General features: G+C 44.4%; 1 protein-coding gene across 1 annotated transcript in view; it reads right to left on the reverse strand.

The window, feature by feature from the left end:
* The window catches only part of OTUD7A (OTU deubiquitinase 7A), a 285,170-nt gene that overhangs the window by 51,279 nt on the left and 206,034 nt on the right, over window positions 1–27,857 (reverse strand). The window contains exons 5-6 of the mRNA XM_064376338.1: window positions 20,207–20,386; window positions 8,594–8,812 (exon numbers count right to left, since the gene is read on the reverse strand). Coding sequence (XP_064232408.1) covers window positions 8,594–8,812; window positions 20,207–20,386 — 399 coding nt within the window. The remainder of the gene's footprint in view (window positions 1–8,593; window positions 8,813–20,206; window positions 20,387–27,857) is intronic.

Consider the following 27,857-nt stretch of genomic DNA (forward strand, 5'->3'; position numbering starts at 1 on the left):
CCGTGCCAGGGCTGCTCAACACTGCACCCAGCCCACAAAGAAACGTGGTATTTCCAGGCTTGCCCATGGGGGTTTCAGAGCCGCGACTCTGCCTGACTGACAGAAGCTGGAGGAAGGTGGAGAATGTGGAGGAAGCTCCAAAGCACAGCAAGGATCAGAAGGGAAACCTGGCAACTGACAATGGGAGGAGCTGCCTTTGGAAACAAGGAATGGTCCCAGGTAGCCAGGAAGCCAATGGAAGCCTTGAGAGATGGAGGGCAGGGGAGGGTACAAGTAGCTGGAGGAAAGAGAGGACTCACAGCAGCCAGTGGTGAGATCTACAAGAGGAAGGGGAAGGGGAAGGGGAAGGGAAGCCACTTCCTGACCATCCTCTGCACCAAGCACAGCGAAGCTCCAGTGCATGGCTTCCCTGAGAACCCCGGCCTCACGGTCAAACCCAGTGGTCAGTTTCTAGTGCACACTGACTTACTGGCATATTTGCACCCCTGATTGATCCCTTCTTGAAACACCGTCCACCCTGGCGTCGGGGCCACTATCCACTGCTGGTTCTCCCTGTTTCTAGGCCCACACATTCCCCGGCCCCTCTGCTGGCTCTTCCTTCTGTTCCTGAGCCCTCAATACTCCAGGACCCCAGCCTGAGTCTTTGGATGGCTTCTGTTTTCTGTCCATGCTCCAGACAAGTGTGTGCAACTCATGCTCACCACTGCATGGAGCCAGGTGGGGGTATGGTGGGATGATCCCAGGAGGAGCTCACTTCATCTCATGGGTTTCACCTGAGGCCACTAACTCCACACCCACATCCCCAACTCAGAGCTCTCTGTGACTCCCGACCCACGTGTTCATCTGGACGGCAACTTCACAAGTCTCACTGCAGTCTCAGGCTTTGCCTGACAGTGCTGGCCTCTTCTTCACCCCTACCTTCATCTTGCCCTTCCTCCAGGGGTCTGCTTCTCCTCAGGCACCGTTCTCTACCCTCATGTTCAGGGCAGCATTCTTAGGGCCATGCTGGACTCTTCTCTGCCTGCCACAGCCCCAGCCCTCCATCGGCAAGGCCTGCAGGTCTGCCTTCAAAACGTACCCCATGGCAAGGTCTCTCTACTGTCCCTCACCTGCACTGCCACCCTCACGGCCCTGCCAGCTGTCCCTCCCTCCCCTGGGATCTGAAGCAGCCACCTGTCCCTGCTTTTCCAGCTTCTTCTCTTACCATCCCACAGTCCATTCCGGGAGGAGCAGCCAGAACCTGTCAGATGTGAATCAAGACTCCTCAGACCCCTGCTCGAAATCCTCCAGGGGCTGCGTACCTACCTATAGTGAAGCCCAAAGGACACACGAGGGCTCCTTAGGGCCCCACTACCCTTTTCCTGCCTTCCTTTCCAAACCTTCTTGCCCTCGCTCCACCAGCTCACGTGACACTGGCTTCCTTAAATATGCCAAGACTTTTATGCTAGACTCCCTCTGCCAGGAACGCCGGGCCCGCAGGTGTCTGTTGCTGCCTCCCTCCCTGCCCTCCAGCGGCATCCTGGGACTCCCTCAGCTTCCTTCCTAAGCTCCCCAGAGCAGCCGTTGAGGCCCCACTTCATCTTCATGCTCACCTTGCTCACTGGCTTTCTTCCACTGGAATCTCACCTCCCTGAGGGCAGGGGTTTCATCTGCCTGGAGTGTGGAGGTAGCCCCAGACCTGGATGGGGCATTTTGTGGGCATGCAACACAGGCTGACATTGGGTCAATCTGTCTCCGTTTGGCTGCCGTTACACATCTGACTTTCAGAGGGAAGAAAATGAGGCTCAAGCCGGCCAAGTGACATGGCCAAGCTCCCACTGCCGATCAGGCCTCGAGCCAGGGTCGGGCTGACTCTGAAGCCTGTAAGCCTCCTCCGTATCTTATGATTCTCTGGCAGGTTCCCCAGCAGATTCCCCCCAATCCAATTATCCTTCCCTGGAGCACAACGTAAAGGTGTGCCTAGAGATTTTTCAACATTTGTGTTTCCATCTTCCAAGTATGCAGTGACTACTGCGTTACACAAAAATGCCTCTGCCCTCTGCCCCCAGACACACTGAAGAACCACACACCATGTTGCCCACGTGGTGGTAAGCTGCCGCCAGAGGCAGTGGATGATACTTCCCAAACCCAGAGACCCCAATCTCTGAACCATCTCCTATAAATGCAGCAGGATCAGCTGATGGCAAAAGTAGTGGTTTCTCACCTTCTCAATGGCAGGCTAGTCATTAAAGAATGAAATGTATTTCCCTTCCTCTCTCAGGAGGTCAGCTGGTTTTAGGTACAGAAGATCTGGCCCTTCTGTTGCCCTATGACTGTCATGGGGTGGGAGTGGGTTGGGCTCTCCAGGGTTTGAAGGCTTGGGGGACACCAGTCTCCCAGATCTGCTGGTTTTATGTGAGTCCAGACTGGCACCCCACTTGACATGGAGGCCTCAGAAATAGATGGGGCTGCCTATGTGGCTTGGGAGGCTGGGCAGACACCAAGCAGGTCCCCAGGAGAGTGGAATCAGGCTCCAGGATGGACAGCTGGACTGTGGGCAATGTTAACTGAGTGAAGGCCACTGTTTGCCAATTTTCAGAACCACATGAGCCCTGGGTTCGTGTTCTGTCCCAAGGGAAAAGGAAGTCCTCCACCCAAGGTCTTATGACATAGACAGTGTTTCCTGCCAAGTATAGCCAGTACGGTCCCTTAAACAAATGGATTTTTTTTTTTTCTTTACTAATTTTTTGACATCAGTGTTTCAATCTCTCATGTATTCAGTAAAATAATATCACATATAAATAATTCATTCATAAAGATTCTAAGCACTAAGCTACTAGAAAGAGGCATTTACCCTTTGTACCCAGCAATACTGAGCAGCTTTCTTGCATAGCCATTTCATGATAGAAACAAGGATAGCGACAGTGGGGGGCACCGCCGGAGCAGAACCAGGCTGTCAGGTGGAAGGTGCAGGAGCTGCCAGTGCTTTCCAGGGACCACACTCCTCACCTGGATGGGGTGGGGGCTGTGGGAGACCCCGTTAGTGCCAGCTGAGGGTCTTCACGCGAATCTGAGCATAGCAGGACACTGAGAGATGACCTAGTCTAAGACCTCGCTTGAGAGCGGAAGCAAGGGGTTTGGAGGGGTCAGAAGATGGTGGGTGGGGGTCAGATTCGTGCTGTCATCCAGTCCAGAGACTGCTTCACATACAGTTGTTTGTGTACCTTTGTTATTTTTCTTTATTTTTTCCATTTTTTGAGACAAGGTCTTGCTTTGGCACCCAGGCTGGAATGCAGTGGTGTGATCATGGCTCACTGCAGTCCTGGCTGTCCAAACTCATGCGACTCTCCCACCTCAAACCTCCTGAGTAGCTGGGACTACAGGCGTGCACCACCATGCTTGGCTAATTTTTTTTTTTTTTTTTTTTTTTGTTCTTCCTTGTATATTCTTTTTTTTTTTTTTTTTTTTAGAAAGAGAGGAAAATAGGAAGGAGGAAAAAGGAAGAGAAAGAGAGAGACAGAATGGGGAGGAGGGAGAAGGAAAAGAAAGAGGGAGAGAGAATGGGAGTATTGATTTCTTGCCCAGGCTAGAATGCAATTTAGTAATGGGTATTGAAAACCTCTTTTATACTGATAATTATACTTAATGATGTAGTCAGGAAGGAATAAGGGAAGAAGATAACAAACAAACAGCCAACCAATATTTAATTTAAACCTATGAAATGCTATGCGATTACTGAGGAGTGATTTACTTCCAATTATATAGTCACCTTTGGAATAGGTGTGAGGTGGTAATGTATGTTTTGTGTATTTGAAGTGGAGAGTTCTATAAATGTTTATTAAGTTTACTTGTTCCGGGTCTGAGTTCAAGTTCTGAATATCCTTGTTAATTTTCTATCTCGTTGATCTATAGAATCGTTAGCTCTTCTTGTTGCATTGATCCTTTTGCCATTATGTAATGTCATTCCTCGCCTCTTCTGATCTTTGTTGCTTTAAAGTCTACTTTATCAGAGGCGAGAATTGCATCTCCTGCTTTTTGTTTATTGGTTTATTTTTACTCTCTGTTTGATTGGTAAATCTTCCTCCTTCTCTCTGAGTCTTTGTGTATTGTTGCATGTAAGATGGGCCCGGATGTAGCATACCGATGGGTTTTGGCTTTTTATCCAATTAAAATATATATAAGTTTAATACCGGCGTTTGATGCTAGCTGGCTGTTTTGCCCATTAGTTGATGTAAATTTTTTATTGTGTTAAAGTTCTTTGCTTTTTGATATATTTTTGGAAAGGCTGATATTAGTTGTTCCTTTATATGTATAGTGCTTCTTTCAGAAGCTCTTGTAGAGCAGGCCTGGTGGTGGTGAACTCTCTAAGTACTTGTTTGTTCGCAAAAGATTTAATTTTTCCTTCACTCATAAAGCTTAGTTTGGCTGGATAGGAAATTCTGGGTTGAAAGTTCTTTTCTTTAAGGATGTTAAATATTGGTCCCCACTCTTTTCTGGCTTGTAGGGTTTCTGCTGAGAGATCTGCTGTAAGTCTGATAGGTTTCCCTTTATGGGTAACCTGACCTTTCTCTCTGGCTGCCCTTAGTATTTTCTCCTTCATTTCAACCCTAATAAATCTGGCGATTATGTGCCTTGGGGTTGGTCTTCTTGAAGAATATCTTTGTGGTGTTCTCTGTATTACCTGGAGTTGAATATTACCCTGCCTTGCCAGGTTGGGAAAATTTTCCTGAATGATATTCTGAAGAGTATTTTCCAACTTGGATTCATTCTCTTCATCACATTCAGGTACACCTATCAAACGTAAATTAGGTCTTTTCACATAGTCCCATATTTCCTGGAGACTTTGCTCATTCCTTTTCATCCTTTTTTCTGCATTCTTGTCTTCTCGTTTCATTTCACTGAGCTGGTCCTCGACTTCTGATATCTTTCCTTCTGCTTGATCAATTCGACTGTTTAAACTTGTGCATGCTTCGCGAAGTTCTCGTGTTGTGTTTTTCAGCTCCATCAATTCACTTATATTCTTCTCTAAATTGTCCATTCTCGTTAACAGTTCGTCAAACCTTTTTTCAAGGTTCTTAGTTTCTTTGCATTGGGTTAGAACAAGTTCTTTTAATTCACAGAAGTTTCTTATCACCCACGTTTTGAAACCTGCTTCTGTTATTGGAACACATGTGTAATCTATTAAGCCTTGTTCCGTTACTGATGAGGAATTGCAATCCCCTGTAGAGGGAGAGGCATTCTGATTTTGAGTATTCTCTACCTTTTTACGCTGGTTTCTTCCCTTCATTATATATTTGTCTGTCTGTCGTCTTTATAATTACCGACTTTCTAACTGGGTCTCTGACGTCCAACTTGTTGATTCCCTGCGCCGAAATCTGAGCAATCCACTGAGCCGGCCAAAACAGCGGTGTTAAGATTGATGGTGCTTTTCTGCCCGGGAATCTCCGGACTCTGCACCAAGAACTGGCGTGCTAAGGCACCAGCAAAACTGCCACGCCGGCCACAAGAGTCGCCCTGGCGACCCGTGGAGCTCTTCCACTGGGAATCTCCTGGTCCGTGAGCAACTAATATTCGTCTGAAAGTGTGGCGTCCTCTCGTTCTTTGCGCTTTCACTGGGAGGTACGTGCCCGAGCTGCTAATCATCAGCCATCTTGGATCTCTCTAATTTTTTTAAATTTAGTATTTGTAGAGATGGGGTCTTACTATGTTGCTCAGGCTGGTCTTGAACTTCTGGGCTCAAGTGATTCCCCTGCCTTGGCCTCCCAAAGTGCTAGGGTTATAGGTGTGAGCCACTGTGCCTGGCCACTTTCATTATTTTTCAGTGTGAGGGATGTGGGAAACATGTTGGCTACTAGTACTCCTTCCCAGGCAGCTCCCCGATCTTCAGGTGCTAATTGCACCACAAACACCTTTGACCACTCCCTGAAGAGCAGGACCTACTGCCCCAAGCTCTCCTGTGAGTGTCGACCAGAGGCCTTCTCCACCACTGGGTGGGAGCCTCAGCCTCCTGCCTCCACTGATCTCTGCTTCCAGTTGGTTCTCTTCACGGTGCCCAACATCAACAATGAGCTGTTCATGATTTAACATCTTAACTCATGAAGTTTGGGTTTTTAAAAGGTATTTCCCAAGACTGGATGAAGTCAAAGAGTCCCCTCTTAAAATGCTAGTCTAGAAGGTAAAATATAAGTGATACAAATTGATATGCAAAATATGGAAAAAAGGCTTTTGCTAAGCACGGTAGGGTTCAAGGAGCAGGTCACTTGGTGGGCTCTACCTTCACCCTTGTATGAGACTCTGAGCTTCACATGAAACACAGCACTCAGGCAGCAGCTCCAATCACCTGAGCTATTAGCAATAGTCAGTGCTGAGCTGCATAAAGGTCTGAGCTGCCGTAGTTTCCAACAGAGAGTAACCCACGGAACTTGTTTCCTTCTTAACAAATACTAATTTCTGCTTCTCTACGAACAGTGAGCCTTTTCTTACCTGAATTGTCATAAAGAAGTGTCTTTAAAATAGCTAACCCCCACAGTGAGTGGTTTAGGTAATTGCTAATCTAGCTGAATTGTTTTATGTTTGTTGAATCTTGCTGAGGTAAGACAGAGCAGGGCTATGGGTGCCAGTCATTGGGTTGCTTTTGATGGGTGTGAAGCAGCTGAGATAACAGTTTCTCCACAGTCACAACATGAGATCCAGCTATCGGGAATGCAGAGCCTGTTCTAATGCCCAGCATGCCACTGGTGAGGCTTCCATGAGTCCTGCAGCTATGACCTGGCCGCAAGCCTGCCCAACACAAATAAGCCCCACTAAGCACCATCTCGTCCTTTGTCTAAATGCATGTTGTGCCTTCCCTCTTGAAAGTGGTGGATGGGGACAGCCCTGGGGAAACAATGACAAGCAATGGCATGAAAGCAGGTGTACACCTGTACACAGAAGCCAGGTCTGGTAAAAGTTCCTGGCATATTGAATTCCTGGATGTTTCCCACTGGCCCCGCAGATCTACTGTCTACCCTTGTCCACACTGCTCTGTATGCAGAGGGTGACCTGCGTGGACCACATCAGTAAACTCCCTGCAATTTGCCCTTCTGCCATTAGGAGGCACTGATAAGAACCTGGATGGTGGAGGAAGGGTGTGGTCACAGTATTTATTTCCCCAGCATCTTCTCTCTCCCAGACGCCACCCCTCCTGCCAGTGGCTGTCTCCATCCAGACACTCTCATCCCTTGCCTTTCGCCAGGCCTGAGAGTAGCCGCAGGAACAGTACTAGCCTTCACTGTGTCCTTAAATCCTGCCCACTCTTTGGAAAGCAGTACCTTTATGGAGTCCTCTTATCTCACAGTTTCATGCTGCCTTTTCTTTCCTGCCAGGGTCCTGACTGACGCATCTACCAATATCAGAATCATGCCAACCTACAGGTACTTCTCTTCTGTCTTCTTCTGGAACTCTAGAAAGTGCCTGGTAATTTTTGTTGGGTCTTGGCCGAGGGCTGAGAGAAGCTCCACTCCCTAACAGTGCATGGCTGACTGCAGCCCTAAACTCCTGGGATGTCACATCTGGGGATGCCTCCATGGGCCAAGTGGAGTGGAGGAGGAAGTGGAGGCTCCACTCCGAAGTGGAGGCTCCACTCCACAGTGGACATGAAGAGCTGGCTGAAGGCTGGCTTAGCTCTGGAAGGCCATGTTTCCCTGCCCCAGCAGGAGCAGGACGTCCCACTGGCTGAGGACATGCTCCATGTGCACTGTCAGCCCGTGCAGGCAGGTGGGGCCCCCACTGGGAGGGGCGCAGTGGGCCTGAGGAGACGGGTACAACAACTTCCACATGCGTGCCTGAGAAATCTCCGATGTGTGATTTTGCAATGTTTATAGTGCGAATGACTACGAGTGAAATTGGTATTGCTTTTTCTCAGGAAGAACTTACATCTGTTTTGGACATTTGTTTTGGACTCATTATTTTCTCCTTAAACATTCCAAAGAAGAGAGCTTGTCTTACTTCTCAAATGCTTTCTTCATTGGGATGTCAGCGGGGAGGAAACATCAAAAAGGAAGGAGACTGAGGTCAGGTTTCGTGCTTCCTTAACCTGGAGGCTGAAGAGGCTGGGCAGGCAGGGAACCCTCAGCTATGGGAGGCACACGTCACCTAGTACCCCAAAGTGCTGCCAGGTCAGCAGTCTCATCATCTTTGCAGATGGGGAAATTGAGGCTCAGACAGATCACCTGACTTGTCCAAGACCATAGGAAGTGGCGGGTCTCCCATTTTCTCTAAAGCCCATGGTCTTGCCTATCTTTTGCTTATCACCCATGGAGGAGCTGTCTGGGGGAGAGAGAAGCAAGGCAAAGAAGCATAGAGTTCTCCTTAGAGGAGGACCGGGATTTAGGAGCAACGGAAAAAAACTCAGAGATTTCAGCATCTCCTGGTTATCGGCCCCTCCGTTCAGCCCATGCCGGCTAGAACACAGGCGGCCCACAGAACAGGAGGTATGGCACAGCATCTAGAATCCTAATAGAAAACTGCACAGAGTCTGAGACCACATGCCCTTTTCTTGCTCGTAGAGTAGGCTGGGCCAGCTCACCATTCACTGAGCCTAAAGGGTGTGGGCCTGCCGGCAGGAACAACTCACCAGCCTGCTCCAAAGCCACCATCGTTGCCTGCTCGATCAAGTCCCGCTCGATGAAGCTCCTGAAATCCTCACTGTACACGCTCAGGTCCGGCAACTGGAATGTGTAGATTGGCATCTCCAGGGGGAACTGCTCGTTGTTGCATTCACTCGCCACGTGGGACCGGGCCAGGGAGACGATGGCTGAGCTGGCGTGGGAAATCCCCCGGGAAAGTCGCTTTTCTGCAGGGAGAAGGAAAGACAGCCACAAGGGCTGAGTGGGTGTAGATGTGGCTCTGGGTGTGTACATAAACACACATACTGTGCACACAATACACACACACAGGTACACATTCACAGACACATACCACACACATGCACATACCACACAACATCCATCAGTACACATGTGCACACATATGAACACACAACACATACACATACTACATGGCACACACATGTGCACACACATATGCACAGATGTACGTGTGCATACACATACTGTAAACATATACATGCACACACATAAATGCTCACACATGAATACAAAAGTATACACAGGAACATATGCATGCACACACTAGACACACATACACTACACACCCACTTGCATAAATACATGTACACATACTATACAGTATACACATACATGCATGCAGACACATATACACGTAGACACAGATACTAGGCACATATACTACACATATACACACATGCCCATGTACACACACTACAGACTGTACACATACTATATATATGTACACATATAGATGTACTTGCAAATACTATATACTACATATACACAGTACACACAAATACAAGGCACACAACATACATACATGCCCAAACTATATGCCTACACACATGTACACATACATGTGTATACACAAGTACACATGCACAACCATATTCTCTCTGTACCAGCCCTTCTATTTATTTTTTGAGACTAAATTTTGCTCTTCTTGCCCAGGCTGGAGTGCAGTGGCGTGATCTCGGCTCACTGTGACCTCTGCCTCCCAGGTTCAAGTGATTCTCCTGCCTCAGCCTCCCGAGTAGCTGAGATTATAGGCATGCACCACCATGCCCGGCTAATTTTGTATTTTTAATAGAGACAGGGTTTCTCCATGTTGGTCAGGCTGGCCTAACCTGAGGTGATCCCCTGCCTTGGCCTCCCAAAGCTGTATCAGCCCTTCTATCCTACAAGCCTTTTCTCTCCTGCAGGCCTTCCTGCTGCTGGATTAATCACCACCCCCTGGTACGTGGCACTTATTCACAAGAGTCATGAAACTACTTAGTAAGTGGGGAGCTGTAAGCCCACGGCACAACTGCACATCAGCACTGTCAAAGAGCACGAGGCTTGCTCTTGGGTCTGAAGTTTTATCTACCTCGATTCCACTGAGCTGTCCTCTCCCAGCACTAAATGGTACAAGGGAGACTGCTCTTTGTCTCGATGCATTTATACACTTAATGCAAAGAAACAATCATCTAGGCATCCACAGCAGCTCAGGTTATAAGTCAGGTTGTTTTACTAAAGTTACGCTGATCAACGCCTCCCACACGGCCCTCCCAGGACACACAGTATTAAGTCAGTCCATGTATTTCTCTTCTGTCTGGATATTCTTTCGCCACAGCACTCTCAAAAATGATGGTCTCCTCTGGCTTTATTCTTCTCGGGCTTTCCAGCCAGGGAATGAGAAATGCAGTGTGGGATTTCTCTAAGGTACAATATGTCACCACGTTAGGAAGTTGATTACCTAGAAAGTAGATGTATCCTCTTGATGCTGCAAAAGTAGGCTTGTTTTTATAAGCCCTGTGTTCTAATGACTAACACTGAACATAAAACAAGAATGCTTCAATATACGTTAGGAATGGGTTATCTTTCCTCATAGTCAGTGTTTTCAGTAATGGAGAAGTCTTTTTTTTTTTTTTTTTTTTTTTTGAGACGGAGTTTCGCTCTTGATACCCAGGCTGGAGCGCAATGGCGCGATCTCGGCTCACCGCAATCTCCGCCTCCTGGGTTCAGGCAATTCTCCTGCCTCAGCCTCCTGAGTAGCTGGGATTACAGGCACGCGCCACCGTGCCCAGCTAATTTTTTGTATTAGTAGAGACGGGGTTTCACCATGTTGACCAGGATGGTCTCGATCTCTTGACCTCGTGATCCACCCGCCTCGGCCTCCCAAAGTGCTGGGATTACAGGCTTGAGCCACCGCGCCCGGCCTGGAGAAGTCTTTTAGCAAGGCAGTCGCTCTCTCATTTTTCTCAGGAAAGCATGGTCTCTGGTGTTTTATTCAAACACCTGCTGCCTGTGTTGCCTACATTAAATCTAAATAAGCATTGTCTAAGCCCTGTGGCAAAGTCCTGAAGCTATTCCCTGAGGTCCCAAGGACTCCCACCGTCCTCCAGTTCAGCCTGCTGACTGGCAAGGCCGGTGCTCCTGCAATGCCCCTCTGAGGTCCGCGCTGACAAGCATACCACAGGCACATGGAAAACCCAGCCCCTGCCCTCAGCATCCCCCTTCCTCACTTACAACAGTGCCGGACAGAAATGACATTCACGGAGTTTTGTTAAAACAGACTAAAAAGCATAGGCTTTTGATCTTGTGGCGAGTTAGCTTTAAACCCAAAGCTAATTCCCAGAAGGTTCATGTAGTTTCTCATTAAAATGAATGCAGACTCACAGAGACAGACTATATTTCACAATGGGTAGTTTAGATTCACCTTCAGTTTCAGTCTAAGACCAACAGGATTAAGTTCTTTGTATTTTAAGGAAAGGTAAAAAGAGAAATTAAACCACATGGGCCGTTAGAAAGAAGGATGGAGCACGTGAGCCTGGCTTAATGGTGGGGGATGGCCCATTGCTTCCCACACTAGCTCAAGTCCTTGAGTGCAGGAGCAGCAGAGGCTTGTGTCTTTCTGCCTGATGCAAACCATGCTGAGGCTGCTCATCTTGCCACAAACTACCTTTCTCGTATCTGGGAAAGAAGAAACTGCCCCATTTTGGGGGATCTGAAGGAGAGGGACATCAGGCATTAGAGAACTGAGGTGCTATGTGCACCTGCAATCAGCTGGATAGACAACCTGAAGGCTGTTTCAACAGTCGGCAGCCACTGGCTGGGGGCATCCATGCTCCTCCCGTGCCCATCAGTCAGCACCCACATGAGACACTTCAAGGGCCTTGGAAACACGGTGATTCCTAGGACAACGTAATGCTGTTCCGCAGTTCTAAACACGAAATAACTGGAGTCTGAAGGCAAAAAGTATTTTTGAACTAAAAATATTAATAGATCACATTGACGATCATATAATAAGAAATATATGCTCCTAATTCTAACATTTCCTGTGACCACCCCATGAATGCAGCACATATATCATCTCTCACACACAGACACAGTCACACATGTACACACAACACAGAGACTCTTTAAACATGAACTCAGTGATTCTACCTTTGGATGTATAAGTAAAATGTTTTACAAGAATTACCATGATCAAAGTTACATCCCAGAGAAACACAGAAAGATTAAAAAACAAAACAAAACATAGTATGAGAATGTACAGAATTTCCCTGCCACTGACAAAGGGAAAATGTATTAACCATACATTCTTTTTTCATTTATTTTCCTTTTATTTTTAATTTTTACAGAGATAGGGTCTTGCCATGTTGCCCTCTCTGGTCTCAAATGCCTGGGCTCAGTGATCCTCCCACCTTGGCCTCCCAAAGTGCTGGGATTACAGGAATGAGCCACCGCACCTGGCCTTGCGTATTTTCTTATTTTCTTTTTCTTTTTTTTCTCCCCCCATCCCCCACGTTTTCTTATTTTCTGTGTTTTTTTTTTTTTTTTTGCTTTGTCACCTGGTACCTCCCTGACCAGGGAGAGGCTGCCCCGCCCAGGCGAGCCAAAGTCAGAGATGGCAAAGGGCTTTCCCAGCAGAGCACCTCTCCAATGCGGAGCAGCCAATCCAGATTCTACACTCCCTACCACTCTCTCCAGCTGGCTCTTACTGTCCAGCAGGCAACATTCCTTTGCCCTAACCACTTCAGGCTAGGTACCAGGCAGCTGCAGACAGGCCCTTTGCTCCTGAGCCAGCTGCAGTTACGTACACTAGCTGGGGTACGGGGCTGCTCCCCCTGCCCTGCCCTGCTTTTCCATAGCAACCACCACAAAGGCTTTGGCCCATGCTTCCCCTCACTCCTACCTCCAGACAACCCATGTGGCCCTGCATGCTGTGCTGGGCCTGCTGTTTCCAAGGAACTGTGAGCAAAAAAACCACTTCCACCATCTTGACAGTCATTTCTGTGTCTGTGTGTCTTATGACACCTGATATAAACCGATGCTGGGTACCTGTTAAAACAGGCGGACAAAACTTTTCCTAATGGGTGAGATGGAAATATTTTAGGCTTTGTGGGCCATGCAATCTCAACTACTCACCTCTGTGCAGCACTAAAGCCGCCCGAGACAGCACATACATGAGTGAGCGTGGGGGTGTTCCAATAAAACTTTACTTAAAAAACAGGCCAGACTGGGCTCACAGGTCATTTGCTGACCCCTGATTTAGAATATGAAATGTTTCATTTTCCATTTTAGCACACTATGGTTTCAGGAAGAACTCAACTAATGGAGACATAAATTCAATTCAGAAACTCTGTAATTCAATAGGAATAGATATGATTGCTCACAAGGCTCAATTAATAGGATTATGCTGGGATAGAGTACTATTCTTAAATGATATCTAAGAAAAGTCAGACCACAGTATGTAACAGCTACACTTATTAGGCCCTGATTCCACCCTCTCTGGAAGCAGAGAGAAGGGTCCCTCTAGCTCCTGTACCAGGAGGATAAGATAATGGGTTGGTTTGTTTGCTGCCAGCTCAAAAGAGCAGGAACTGCCATGTGGTCATCTGTCTGGATTGCAACTGCATGAAAGATACCAGGAGCCTTAACTGTGTGGTACAATCAAGGAAGGCCCCAAGCACAATAATGAGCCAGTGACTGGAAGGGGTGGTTCCTCTGGAGTCAGGTTGAACGGCAGAAATAAAACAGAACTTAAGAATAATCAACAAGACGGGTAAGACAGTGTACAAGTCTCAGCGTCCTGTCCTTAAAGCTACCTGGAGATCCCTAGGGGTAGGAGGTGGGAACAGGTGAGGCCGAGGGAGAGGGCCTGGGGTAGGGCGTCTGGTCCCCAGTACAGCTCTAGCATGGCCTGCCTTCCCTATCATCCCCCAGTCCCAGCCCTGTGCCAGCTAGAGAACATCAGGTGGGGTTGGAGCACAGCTGTGTGGGGCACCAGTCACCACAAGCACCACTTTCCTCCTTTCCCTAACACACCTGGGAGCTTGGCAGTCACACCAGAGCGGGGCAGTCCCTGCAGGAAACATGGGCTTTCTAGAAGAGAGGAGATGGGAGCAGCCTTCAGGAGACAATCCAACTGTGGTGAGGGGAGCAGGCAGGAAACTTTTAGAGCCCAAATGATGACATCCAAGGCTCTCCAGCTTGAGTACCCTTCCGCCACTCTCATCTGGAGGAGCACCCACCAGAGCCTGTGCTCCAGTGCAAGTGAAGATGGCTGATAACGCATGCCCCAGGAGCTCCCAGGGAAACTGTTAAAAAAAAGGCAACAAAGTACTGGCCAGGAGGACAAGATTAAGAAACGAGCCTAGCAAATATGTGCAAAGAGATAAAGAGAATATCAGAATGCAATAACAATAATAATAATGACAAAGAATTAACTTGGGATAAAAAATGTTAATGGGACTAATAATGCATTCATGCGCAGAACAAATAGTGATGTGAAAACATCAGGTCAAGTGAGTCCCTTAGAAAACATGAGGATAAGCTGCAAGAACACGATTAAGGAAGAGTTGCAAAATGTTCGAGGAAAGTCATTTCAATCTAGACTTTTTAATCTACCAAATAAAAATTTAAGTATACCATGTAAACCTTTTTAGGCACTCAAGGCCTTAGGAGATTCATGATGCAAAAACTCTTTGGAAATAGTCTTTGAGAAAACGTTTTTTTTTTTTTAGCAAAAGAGAAATAAATACATGTAAATAAATAAAGGAGTTGTTTTCTAAATAAGCAAAGGCAACAAAAAATATCTAAATATGATTGAGAGCAAGTAGAGGTAGGACAGTAAAATCATATTGAGACATTTATTTTGCAGGGTAAAAATAGTTGTTAAGTTTTTAAAAACAATAAGAAGAAAACCAAAATATTGATTTTAATAGAATAGCAGTAATTACAATGTGAGTAAAAGTAGAATATATAATTTTCAAACCAGTAGAAAAATTTAATTACTAGAGAAGAATGGATTGAATTCTCTACTCAAAAGACAGAGATTCTCGGACTGGAAAATAAAATAAAACCTAATAATAAATTGTCTACCAGAATCACATTTAACATAAAAGGATAAGGAAATGTTGAAATTATATCAGCAGAAAAAATGATATTTCTGGCAAATATGAACCAATAGAAAGGTAGGGTAGCTGTTTAATATCAACAAAAGCAAATTTCAAGATAAAAACCATTATATCAAATGGCTTGACAAAGAGACAGCCTATATATTGGTTAAAAAACACACTAGAGCAAGATAATCTAAAAAATTATGAATATACATATACCTAACAAGATAGCGTCAAAACAAATACAGCAGAAAAGATGAAACTCAGAGAAGACACAGGTAATATGTTAAAATTTCTAAATCAATTATGGCTTTTCTAAACAACAGAATAAACAGTCAAGAATAATCTAAGATATAGATTCAAATATAGCTTGAATTATAGGCTGAGCTAATAGAAACAAAGACAGCATTCAGTCTCAACAGTTCAGTAGAGTCTACCTAATGTAATAAAATAAAAACCTGAATTAATTGTATAAATATGAAGAAGAATATACGATTATTTCAGATAACATTATTGTACATTTAGATATCCAAGTGATTCTCTTACAACAAAGTATTAGAACTAATAAGAGAATTTATGTAGCTCACTGGATAAAAGATAAATAAGTAAAAAATGAGTTTCTTTTTTCCATGCCAAAAATCTGAACAGAATCTGAATATGTGGAGATGCATACATAATGTTCTTGAATAGAAGAACAATATTACAGATGCCAATTTTTAAAAAAATAAAATAAAAATCCAGTCCAATTCCACTCAGAATTATAATTTTAAGGTTTAGATGGCAAAATAAATATTCAAAAACCGCAAAAAAAAGGGGGGGGGATAAAAAGGGAAAGCATAGTAATAGAAGGGTTTTGCTTAGCAGATAGCAATACTCTGTGAAACCACTAGAGTCAAGTGTAACAGGGTGGCAGCCACAGAGGCGAGCAGAACAGAGTATGGAAATAGGTCCAGGTATGTTGGGAATTTAATATATAGTATAGGTAGCATTTTAGTTCAGTGGGAAAAGGATGCTTTGTTCAATGAGTGTGCTTGAATAACTCACTCTCACTCTCAATCCAGAAGAAAGCAAAACCAGATTCTTTGCTATTTATAAAAATTTCAAATTGATGAAAAGACTCAAAGAACAAAATTTAAATTAAATGTAAGAATATATTTAAGTAACGCTATAGTCCAAGAAACCTTCTAAAGTGAGAGAGAAAGCTCATCAGCCATGAGTGCATGATAATATAAACATTTTGTGGGGAAAATATTCTGAAAAGAAAGTCATAAGGCAAGTGGGAAAAACACATATACATATATAGGGAATATATGTTTTAGTCTTAATTACAAAGAGAGCAACAAATTGATAAGAAAAGGCAAACCAATCAATAGAAAAATGGACAAAAGTGTGAACAGCCACATTACAAAGGGGAAATTCAATGGCCTAACAAGCAAATGATAAGATGAAAGTGAAAACAACACACCATTTTCCACTCTTCAGAGACTAGGAAAGCAATATAAACCCACTTGATGCAGTTGGATGTTCGTCTCCAAACCTCATGTTGAAATGTGATCCCCAGTCTTGGAGGTGGAGCCTGGTGGGAGGTGTTTGGATCACAGAATCAGATCCCTCATGAATGGCCGGAACCATCCCCTTGGTGATAAGTGAGCTCTTGCTCAGTTCACATGAGATCTGGCTGTTTAAAAGTGTGAGGCATCTCCCACCCACCACTCTCTCTCTCTTGCTCCAGCTCTGGCCATGTAAAGTGCATGTTCCCTTTTTGCCCTCCACCATGATTGTAAGCTTCCTGAGGCCTTCCCAGAAGCTGAGTAGATGCTAGTACCATGTTTCCTATAAAGCCTGCAGAACCATGAGCCAAGTAAACTTCTTTTCTTTATAAATTACCCAGCCTCAGGGTTTTTTTTTTTTTTTTTTTTATAGCAATGCAAGAATGACATAACACAGAAAAGCAGTACCAAGGAGTACCTGAAAATGTGAAAGCAACTTTGGAACTGGGTAATGGGCAGAGGTTGGAAGTCTGGAGGGTTCAGAAGAACATAGGAAGTGAGGGAAAGTTTGGAACTTCTTAGGGACTGGTTAAATAGTCCCTATGGTTATGACCAAAATACTGATAACGAAATGGACAACAAAGTCCAGGCTGAGGAGGTCTCAGATGAAAATGAAGAAATTATTGGGAACTAGAGCAAATGGTCACACGTTATGCCTTAGCAAACAACTCAGCTGCATTCTGTTCATACCCTAGGGATCTGTGGAAGTTTGAACTTGATGAATTAGGGTATTTTGTAGAAGAAATTTATAAGCAGCAAAATATTCAAGAAGTGGTATGGCTGCTTCTAACAGTCTACATTCAGATGCAGGAACAAAGAAATAAGTTGGAACTTACATTTAAGGGAAACAGAATGTAAAAGGGAAGCAGAATGTAAAAGTTTGAAAAATTTACCGCCTAGCCGTATGGCAAAGAAAGAAAAAGCTTTTTCAGGAGAATTCAAGCAGGCTGAGGAGCAACTACTTGCTAGAGATATTTGCATAATGAAAAGGGAGCCAAGTGCTAATACCCAAGACAGTGGAGAAAAGGCCTCAAAGGCATTTCAGAGACCTTCATGGCAGCCCCTCCCATCAAAGGCCCAGAGGCCTAGTTGGAAAGAATGGTTTCATGGGCCAGACCCAGGGTCCTGCTACCTTGTGCAGCCTTGGGATACAGCTCCCTACATCCTGGCTGCTCCAGCTTCAGCCTTGGCTCTGAAGGTCCCAGATACAGCTCAGGCTGCCGCTCCAGAGGGTGCAAGCCATAAGCCTTGGTGACTTTCACATGGTGTGGAGCTTGTAGGCATGCAGAGTGAATGAGGTTTGGCCACCTCTGCCTAGATTTCAGAGGATGTATGGAAAAGCCTGTGTGTCCAGGCAGAAGCCTAGAGCAGGGGGATAGCCCTCACAGAGATCCTCTACTAGGGCAGTGCCAAGGGGAAATGTGGAGTTGGAGGCCCCACACAGAGTCCTCATGGGGGCACTAGTAGAGCTGTGAGAAGGGGCCGCCACCTTCCAGACTCCAGAATGGTAGATCTACCAGCAGCTTGCACCTTGCACCTGGAAAAGCTGCAAGCAGACAGCAGCCATAGGGGCTGAACCCAGGAAAGCCACAGGGGCAGAGCTGCTCAAGGTGTTGGGAGTCCACCTTTTGCACTGGTGTGCCCTGGATGTGAGACATGGAGTCAAACAAGATTATTTTGGAGCTTTCAGATTTAATGGCTGCACTGCTGAGTTTTGAACTTGTGTGGAGCCTGGAGCACCTTTCTTTTGGCCAATTTCTCTGTTTTGGACTGGGAATGTTTACCCAATGTCTATAACCCACTGTATCTTTCGAGTGAATAACTTGTCTTTGATTTTATAGGCTCAGAGGTGAAAGGGACTTGTCTTGACTCAGACGAGAGTTTGGACTTTTGAGTTAACACTGGAACAAGTCAAGGCTTTGGGGTACTGTTGGGAAGGCAAGATTGTGTTTTGCAATGAGGACATGAGATTTGGGAGAGGCCAAGGGTGGAATGACATAGTTTGTATATTTGTCACCACCCAAATCTCATATTGAAATGTAATCCTCCATCTTGGAGGTGGGACATAGTGGGAGGTGTTTGGATCACGGGGCCAGATCCCATTCATAAGCAGATCTTATGAATGGCCTGGACCATCCCCTTGGTGATAAGTGAGCTCTCGCTCTGAGTTCACGTGAGATCTGGTCATTGAAAACTGTGCAGCACCTCCGCCTTCCAACTCACTCTCTCTTGCTCCTACTCTGGCCACGTGAAGTGCCTGTTCCCCCTTTGCCTTCTGCATGACTGTAAGCTTCATCAGGCCTCCCCAGAAGCTGAGCATATGCCAGCACTGTGCTTCCTGTAAAGCCTGCAGACCCATGAGCCAAGAAATCCTCTTTTTAAAATTAATGACCCAACCTTGCGTATTTCTTTATAGCAGTGCAAGAATGGCCTAACACACCATACACTGTAATATCTAGTGCTGGCAAGAATAAAGGGAAACACCCAGTTTCACACATGGTGAGTAGAAATATGTTTGGAAAGAAGTCCTAAAATTATTAAGCTAAAAACACACATATGTTGGCACAGTCCATTCTGTGAATGCAAACCTATAGAAATAAAAGCACCAGTATGTAAGATTAGAGGTATAAAGATGTTTCTTTCAGCATTGCTTGCAATTGCAGTAACAAATAATAACAATGACAAAAACCCAAGCAAAACCAGAATCACCATGAATACAGTAGTGATCTAAAAATTAACAGATGTTATAGAATAAAACATAGCTATTAAGAGATTACATTAGTGATCTCCTGCTCAGTGAAACAAGCACTTTGCAAAGTGGGCTGTGCATTTGACTCTGATGTGTTTGATTTTGAACAAGCAAGAGGAGCAGGAGGAGACCACCAGGATGTTATTAGTGGTCATTACACTGGTGAGATCTTGGATGCGTTGAGGAGGTGCTCTTAAGTTTTCCTCATATATCTTTGTGTTGTTTCCTTTGTTATAATAAGCATATCTTCCTTTTCTTTTTCTTTTCTTTTCTTGAGACAGAGTCTCACCCTGTTGCCCAGGCTGGAGTGCAGTGCGTGTGATCTTGGCTCACTGCAACCTCCACCTCCTAAGTCTGAGTGATTCTCCTACCTCAGCCTCCTGAGTAGCTGGGATTACAGGCACCTGCCACCACACCTGGCTAAGTTATTTGTATTTTCACCATCTTGGCCATGCTGATCTTGAACTCCTGACCTTGTGATCCACCTGCCTCAGCCTCCTAAAGTGCTGGGATTACAGGCATGAGCCACCGCGCCTGGCCATCTTACTTTCATAATGAAGAAAAAGAATAGAGAAGATGGAGCGCATGGGATAAGAAATGTGACACTGAACAGACTTGGAGACTGTGTTACTTGGGAAAAAAATGAAAGAACTAGAGATGTTTGGTCTGGAAAAACCAGGACACCAGGAGGAATGCTGGCTTTTACTCACTTAATGGGCTTTTGGGGTCCTAGGAAGTCAGACTCATTTTTCTACTTTTCTGAGGTAGAGGCTGGAGCCATGGGTAGAAGCAACAAAGGACATTTCGGCACAGTGTGAGGAAGAAGGCACTGAGAGTCCAATTTGTCTGCATCTGGGAGGTGATGACCCCATCATCCTTTGTTCCACCCAACCCGCCTGTAAGCTGTGGTGCCTAGGCTCAGTCCCTCAGCGGTACCTTGGGCAATGTCGTCCTGCCTCTGCAGGCAGGGCCGCTCCACCTTGTGTCCAGGCTGTGGCTCTCGCTCTGGCTGCTTGGGACCCCTCCCTTCGTTGAACACATGCGGCAGATTGGCTGTGTGCACCTGGCGGAGCTGCTCATAGTCGCTCAGAGCGGCTGTCAAGTCCCAGTTTTTGCCTGTGGACAATAAATGACAGATGACAATATGAATGCATGAATAATGGCCTACTCATAGAGAAGAACTGTGACGAAAAGGGCTTCTCATTAGGACATAAACTAATGAATTTTCTACCAGTAGTTCTCATTTTTCAAAGGGGAAAAATGGCCTTCTGCATGATCTCTGAAAGTAGAATTTCACATCCATAAGTGATGTCCATCTAAAATATGTGACTATATAGTCTCAGAGCCTTTAGGTTTAAACACACACACACACACACACACACACACTCACACACTTCTAAACATTACATTCCTTATTACCATATCCCCCTTTGAAAATCAAGTTGTAGAGCTTACTCTCTGAGGGGAGCAAAGCATTAATTAAAGAAAAATGAATTGAAATAATTCTCAAAGTCTCTTTGGACTTTTGCTCGGAGTTTTACTTTTTATTTTAAGTCTAACATGAGAGAAACAGAAGCTTGGGAGGGATTCTCTTGTTAGTGGCTTTGGTGGGAGGTAGGCTTTCGAGCTCAGGCTCTGCACCAGGTGCGATGCCAGGCTGGGCAGGTGTGCCCACTGTGGGTATGCAGTCAGCAGGGCTCCCACTCCAACACCGGGTGCTGGACTGGCACTTCACAGCACAAGGTGCAGATACACTGGGGAGTTGGAAGCAGCATGGGCACTCTGATTCCTGACTCTGAGAGTCGGTGGGCTTGTGACAGCAGGAAGGAGTGTCATACACTGCATTCGATTAACTTAGGCATCATTCTATAGCCCAATTGGGCAACTATAGTTAACAATAATTGACTGCATATCTCAAAATAACTGGAAGCATAGATATGGAATGCTCCCAACATAAAGAAATGATACATGTTTGAGTTGATGGATATCCCAATGAGCCAGATTTGATCATTACACACTGTGCGTTTGTATCAAAATATCACATCTGCCCCATCAATATGTACAATTATGATGTATCCATAGAATTAAAAATTAAAAAAATTTAAAAAGAAATCGAATAATTAAAAGCGTAGCCTTAATTTTAAGGAGAAAATAAAAACAAGCTCCTATCTCATCTTTTCAATTTTAAGTTACTGGGAACTCCAACAGATGTGATATCAAGTAAGGATGAGAAGAAAAGGTGCAGAGGCCCACGATGAAACCTGAGGCTGGAAGACTGGGGCAGCCACAGGCTACATGTCCCTGATGCCAGGATACTCAGAAAAACAGTCAAGAACACAGGTTCTAGAATTTGGTTTTGAGCCCTTCTTACGAATTCTCTGATGGTAAATATATCATTTCATTACACAAGGCCTTACATTCCTTCCTGTACAATCAGGATAACATAATCCATCTAATGAGAATTCTTAGGAGGGTTAAATGAGAAAAGGAGATAGTGTTTGTAAAGTTCTTCCTTTATGGAAAGTACTTAATACATGGTAGTTACCATCATTCTCATTAATTATAGGTTTTTGTTTTATGTTTAACTTCTAGCACTCAGAGTTAAACTCTGAGTAAGTGATGGATAGTAAGTGATGGAGCTGAGATTCAAATATAGATCTGCCTTGATTCAAATCTAAGCTTTTGGTGTTACTGTTCCCTTGAACCTGACCCAGCTTTGGGCATGACAGCTCCTGGTTGCTGACACACCTCCTGCTCTACCTTGCCCACCCACCATGACCCTTCATAACCAGGGCTTGCCCTATTCACCTGGATCCCCACTCTCCATCTCCACCTTGCCAGTGCGTTCAACTGCTGGGTTCTACTCTCTTCTCTACAGACTTACCTATACTCTGTGAGGTCCTCATTCAACAGTTACTAATGCCATCTCCCAAGCACACTAAGGCCATAAAGTCCATGGGAGGGCACTAGAGATCTGACTTTAACATGGACATTTTCATAGCTCCTCTTCTCCTGTATCCTGGGATACTCTATGGTCCCTTCACTGGTTCCTTTGCCTCTTCCTGCCCTTAAAACACATGGATTCCCTCTATTTTTCTTCTTGTTCTTCTTTTCTCTTAATTTACACCCTCCTTTGAAGATTAAGTCCATCTCTAAGAGAATAAGCTTAATTCTAGTTACAACTTACATCCTAAGTTTTAAAGCCAAATATTTGACTACGGCAGATATTAGCTGACTATCCAATTTCTATTCTCCTCATCTAATTCTATATGCTCAGAATTCTAATTTATTTTGGATAGCAATACACACAGCTAAAAATATTCATTTTTTTCCGAACAGATCTTCAAAATATGTTCCTGTTGTTCTATCTTTCTGTATTTGCTTACTCTATTCCTTCTTCCAGGAATAGTTCCTCCAAGCAGCAAGACAGTATAGTTGTGTGGAAGAAGACCTTAACTAAAAGAATTCAAAGATAGAGGAAGTTGCCTTTGAAGCTTTTCTTCCAGGACGCCTGAATTTCTGATTATCACCAAACACCAAGTTATCGGATTACTGGCAGGCATGGGTTTCATGGTAAGAACTACAACCTCTAGTACAGTTTACTGCTGTGATGTGATGTGCTGCTTTAATTTAGTACAAAAGTGTCATAGCACTGAAGAAAGACTATAAACAAGATATACATGAAGTCACAGGAGGATGTGAAACAGAAACTGACTAAACTTGAGGAAAAAGGAGTCAAACTGTTTTAGAAATGAAGTTAAATTATAAGGAAGAAAAAAGAAAATGGTACGATAGCATAGTAAGAATGATAAAAATAAAAAATAAAGTAGACACAATAAAACAGAAATAAAGAAACATAGAGTTAAATAAAAATGTTAGATATAGAATACAGGTAAATGAAATCCAACATACTCATAATTGGAGCCCCCAATAAGAAATCGAAAATAATGGAAGAGGAAAACAAATTTTAAAAACTTTAATTAAAAAAGCAAACTTCTTGAAATATTTGATTTTACATATTTAAAGTGCATACTGTATATAAGGAAACTGTTATACTATTAGTCAATACCAACATATATCCTTTTAAAACTATCCAATTTTTAAAATCTATAAGCAAAAAAGAAAGAAAATCAGGTTGACAACATACTTCTTGGCAGCAACATTCAAGGCCAAAAAGACAATAGGGCCACATCTACAAGATACTGAAGGAAAGAAAGGAATATGAGCTAAGAACGGTTTATGCCCATCCAGGCTACTCTTTTCTGTATAAAGGCTGTAGACAAACCATTTTAAACATGAATAGTTCAGAAAACATTTCTCAAATGGACACTCTTTGAGAAAACTACTAGAGGATGAACTCCAGCCAATCAAGAGATGAATAAGAGTTTGGCAAAGGAGCAGTCAGGCAGCAGTAAGTTTATTTAACTGCACATCTAAGGAAAAGTGAAGACAGAGATACAAGTGATGAAGAAGAATATCAATATTCTCTCAACATGAAAATGATACAATCAACAAAAATGGTAGAATTTAGAAAGCAGAATAAATTTGCAATGTCCCAGCTGTAATACATAAGAGTGCAAAAATAATGTTTACAGTTGACAAGTCAGGCCAGGTGCAGTGGTTCCCACCTGTAATCACAGTACTTTGGGAGGCCAAAGCAGTCAGATCACTTGAGGTCAGGAGTTTGAGACTAGGCTGGCCAACATGGCAAAACCTGGTCTCTACTAAAAATACAAAAATTAGCTGGGCATGGTGGCACGCGCCTGTAGTCCCAGCTGCTCAGGAGGCTGAGGCACAAGAATTTCTTGAATGTGGGAGGCAGAGGTTGCAGTGAGCTGAGATTGCACCATTGCATTCCAGCCTGGGTGACAAAGTGAGACTCTGTCTCAAAAACAACAAAACAAAACAAAACAAAACAAAACAAAACAAAACTAGAGTTGACAGGTCAAATATGTATATGTAAGCATATTTAATATTAGAAGAGCAAACAATAAGAACAGACAAAAGATATAATATTGGTTAAATTAGATAGTAGAAGAGAAAGGGGAGGATGAAGGAAGAAGATAGAAGCTTGTTTTATTGAGGCATATAGGGAATAAACTGATATTGTCTAAAGGAAGAGGGACACAGGATATCACATAAAGGTAAACTTATATAACCACTAGTTCCACTGGAACTTACACCCTCAGCTCTTCTGGTTTGCCAGCATGCTGACTGCAGGTTGTGAGACTTCTCAGCCTCCAAAATCTCATGGGTCAATTCCTTATTATAGGTCCGTCTCTCTCCCCAGCTCTCTCTGTAATATACATGTACATGCATACACACAGATACAAACATGTATGGATATGTATGCATATTACACATATCCATATGTGTAATGTGCCACTTAACAATGGAAATACCTGCTGAGAAATGTATCAATAGGCGATTTCACCATTGCACTAACATCACCAAGTGCCTTTACACCAACCTAGATGGCAGAGCCTACTACACCCCCAGGCTCTGTGGTACAGCATACTGCTCCTAGGCTACAAACCTGCACAGCATGTGACTGTGCTGAATACTGTAGGCAACGGTAACACAATGGTAAGTATTTGTGCATCTAAACATGTTTAAAAATGAAAAAAGTATGGTAAAAATACGGTATAAAAAATAAAAAATGGTACACGTGCATAGGGCACTTACCATGAATGGAGCTGGCAGGACTGGGAGTTAGTCTGGGCGAGTGAGTGAGTGAGTGAGTGGTGAGTGAATGTGAAGGCTGGGACATTACTGTACACTACCACGGACTTTAGAAACACTGTACGCTTAGGCTATACTAATTTATTTAATTTTTTCTTTCTCAATAATAAACTTGGCTTACTATAACTTTATAAGTTTTTAAAACTTTTTGACTTTTTTGTAACAACACTTAGACTAAAATGCAAACATATTGCACAACAGCACAAAAATATTCTCTTTCTTTATATTCTTATTCTATAATCTTTTTAAAAAACAATTTAACATTTGTTCTTAGCCTAGGCCCACACAGTGTCAGGGTGATTTGTATCACTGTCTTCCACCTCTGCATCCTGTCCCACCATTAGGTCTTCAGGGGCAGGACGTGCATGGAGCTGTCATCTCTTATGATAACAAGGCCTTCTTCTGGAACACCTCCTGAAGGGCCTGCTCGAGGCCGTTTTGCATTACCTTTAAAAAATATCTAAGTAGAAGGCATACACTCTAAAATGATGATAAAAATAGTATAGTGAATAGGTAAACCCATTATACAGTCATTTGTTATCAAGTATTATGTACTGAACACAGTTGTATGTGCTAGAACTTTTATACAAATGGCAGCACAGTAGATTTATTTGCAGCATCCCCACAAATATGTGACAGCTACAATGTCATTTGGTGACAGGAATTTTTCAGCTCCACTGTTATCTTTTGGGACCAGCATTGAATGGGCAGCTCATCACTCACTGAAAAGTTGTGATGTGGGACACGACTGCACACAGAACATACATCTATTGGTTCTGTTTCACCAGAGAGCCTAGGCTGAGACACGTGTCCAAGTGATGTCACTCAGAAGCAGGGTCTTGGGGTCAGAGAGCTCTGAGGGCAGCAGTGGCTTGGGGCTTTACAAGCGCAAGGCTTATCTTACTAGTGGGCAGTGGATGCTGGGGAGGTTTCACGCGGGATGCAAAGCTGGCAGGCTCTCTGTGGCAAAAACTCTGCTTATAATTGGTCTATGTTTAAAACAATTGGATATGTGAAAACTTGAGTTTGGGGCTGGCAGGCTTTCAGCAAATGGGTCTGCAGTGAAGAAACCACCAGCCTAGGGGTGGGGACATGGAGGCCACCTCTGGCTCATGTATATAAAAGAAGGTCAGCAGGGCTGCGCTGTAGGGCAGGACCAGAGAGGACCAACATGACAGTCCCTCGGGGGGACTTTTAGAAAATATATAATTTCATTTCTAAGTGTCAGATAAATTTTTTTTAAAAATTTAACTTGATTTTAAAGAGAAATAAATGAATTCAGTGGCAGTATTAGTTTCTACACAGCCCCAGTCTCTACTATTCCCCCATGTGTAAGCAACACTGTTTCTACTATTGCCTCAGTGCAGGTGGGGCCCTGTGGGAATAAAATGTCACATTGCAGAAAGCCAGAGTTAACCTGCAAGGCCATCTTCTCCCTGAGCCCCATCATCTTTTCAGACAGCCTAAAAAGCTACTTACTGAAATCAGCAACAACATTAACTTCTTTCCCCAAAGTTAGGTCTCCCGGCCTTTAATCCTAAAATGGTTCTTAAAAAAGAATAGAAATACTGATTTTCATAAAAATTCAAAGACAGTGAAGCTGACTGTCAAAATGAAATCAGTCCTGAAAATTAAAGCATGCTTTGCTGAGACTGGCAGCAGCCTTCTCATGTGGGATTTACCAGGGATTTTGTACCCTGGTTCTGAGATCTGCACGGTACTTAAGAAAGAAATCCATTCCTTTCAGTTAAAATTCCCGAGGCACCTTTTTAAAACTGAAATCAAACTAAATCCCTAAGATATGAGAAATAAATCACTTCATGTCTCTTGGGTGTTTTCCAATCTGGCTTCCAGGAGGAGCTTAATTTGTCACTTCTAAAGAAAGCCTTCTAGCTCTTTCCATCTTACTTTACCAGGAAGTCCACTAGCTTCCTTCCCACGGTGTCTGTGTACCCCAGGGTTAGCAGTGGAGCCTGCTGCAAGCCACCAGGGTCCAGGTCGCACACCCTGGCCAGGTCCTTCCCTGGGGAGCCAGGGGGCCCTGAGGAGGACTGGCCTCTCCAAGGAGGTCATCAAGCTCAGAGCTCAGTTAGACAGCTGGCGTGGGTGGCCAACCAGCCCACACAAATGCCAGAGAAAGGCTGCTTGTCCTAGGATATTTCCTGCTTGTTTAGATTCGATGAAATCCTGGTGGATCTCTATGTCTACAAAATAAGGAGGGCCCACTCACGGAGGGATCAGGATTTGGGTGAACAGCACCTGTGCCCCCCTTCCCAAGTTGCCTGTGGAGAAGGCAGAGTACCCAGGAGAAGCAGGTGAGGGTGGTGACAGGGCTGGGTGCAGGTACAGAACCCACTGTGCTGTGTGAGGCCCTGTCCACCCAGGAGGACTCATCCTCCCCGGAGACTGCATCCCCCAAGGACCTGCATCCCTCAAGGAGACTGTGTCCACCCAGGAGCCATGGTCAAGCATTCACCAGAGATTCAGGGGGCACCTACTATGTGCTGTTTTAATATTCAGGCACCAAATAGTTCCCTAATAAGATGACTTCAGGACAGACATTGAAGAAAAGAGGAAGGGAGTGCAGTGGCTACTTGGAGGGCAGCATTCTTGGTCATTAGAACAGCAAGGTCAATCTGTGCCGTGGGCCTGTGTGGCTGTAGAGCCTATCGGTGAGTGGGACAGGGAAGACTGTGCCTGGAGTGGGCAGGGTGGGGCCATGGTAAGGGCGCAAGATTTTATCTTGGGAGAGACAAGACCACTGGCAGATTCTTAGCTGCAGAAATGCTCCCACAGTCTTTCATTTAATTACAAGTTTTAAAATTTGTCTTTCTGTGCTTGCCTT

Source organism: Aotus nancymaae, unplaced genomic scaffold (assembly GCF_030222135.1).
Source record: "Aotus nancymaae isolate 86718 unplaced genomic scaffold, 86718_ANA_hifiasm-v0.15.2.pri h1tg000014l, whole genome shotgun sequence".
Lineage (NCBI taxonomy): Eukaryota > Metazoa > Chordata > Mammalia > Primates > Aotidae > Aotus > Aotus nancymaae.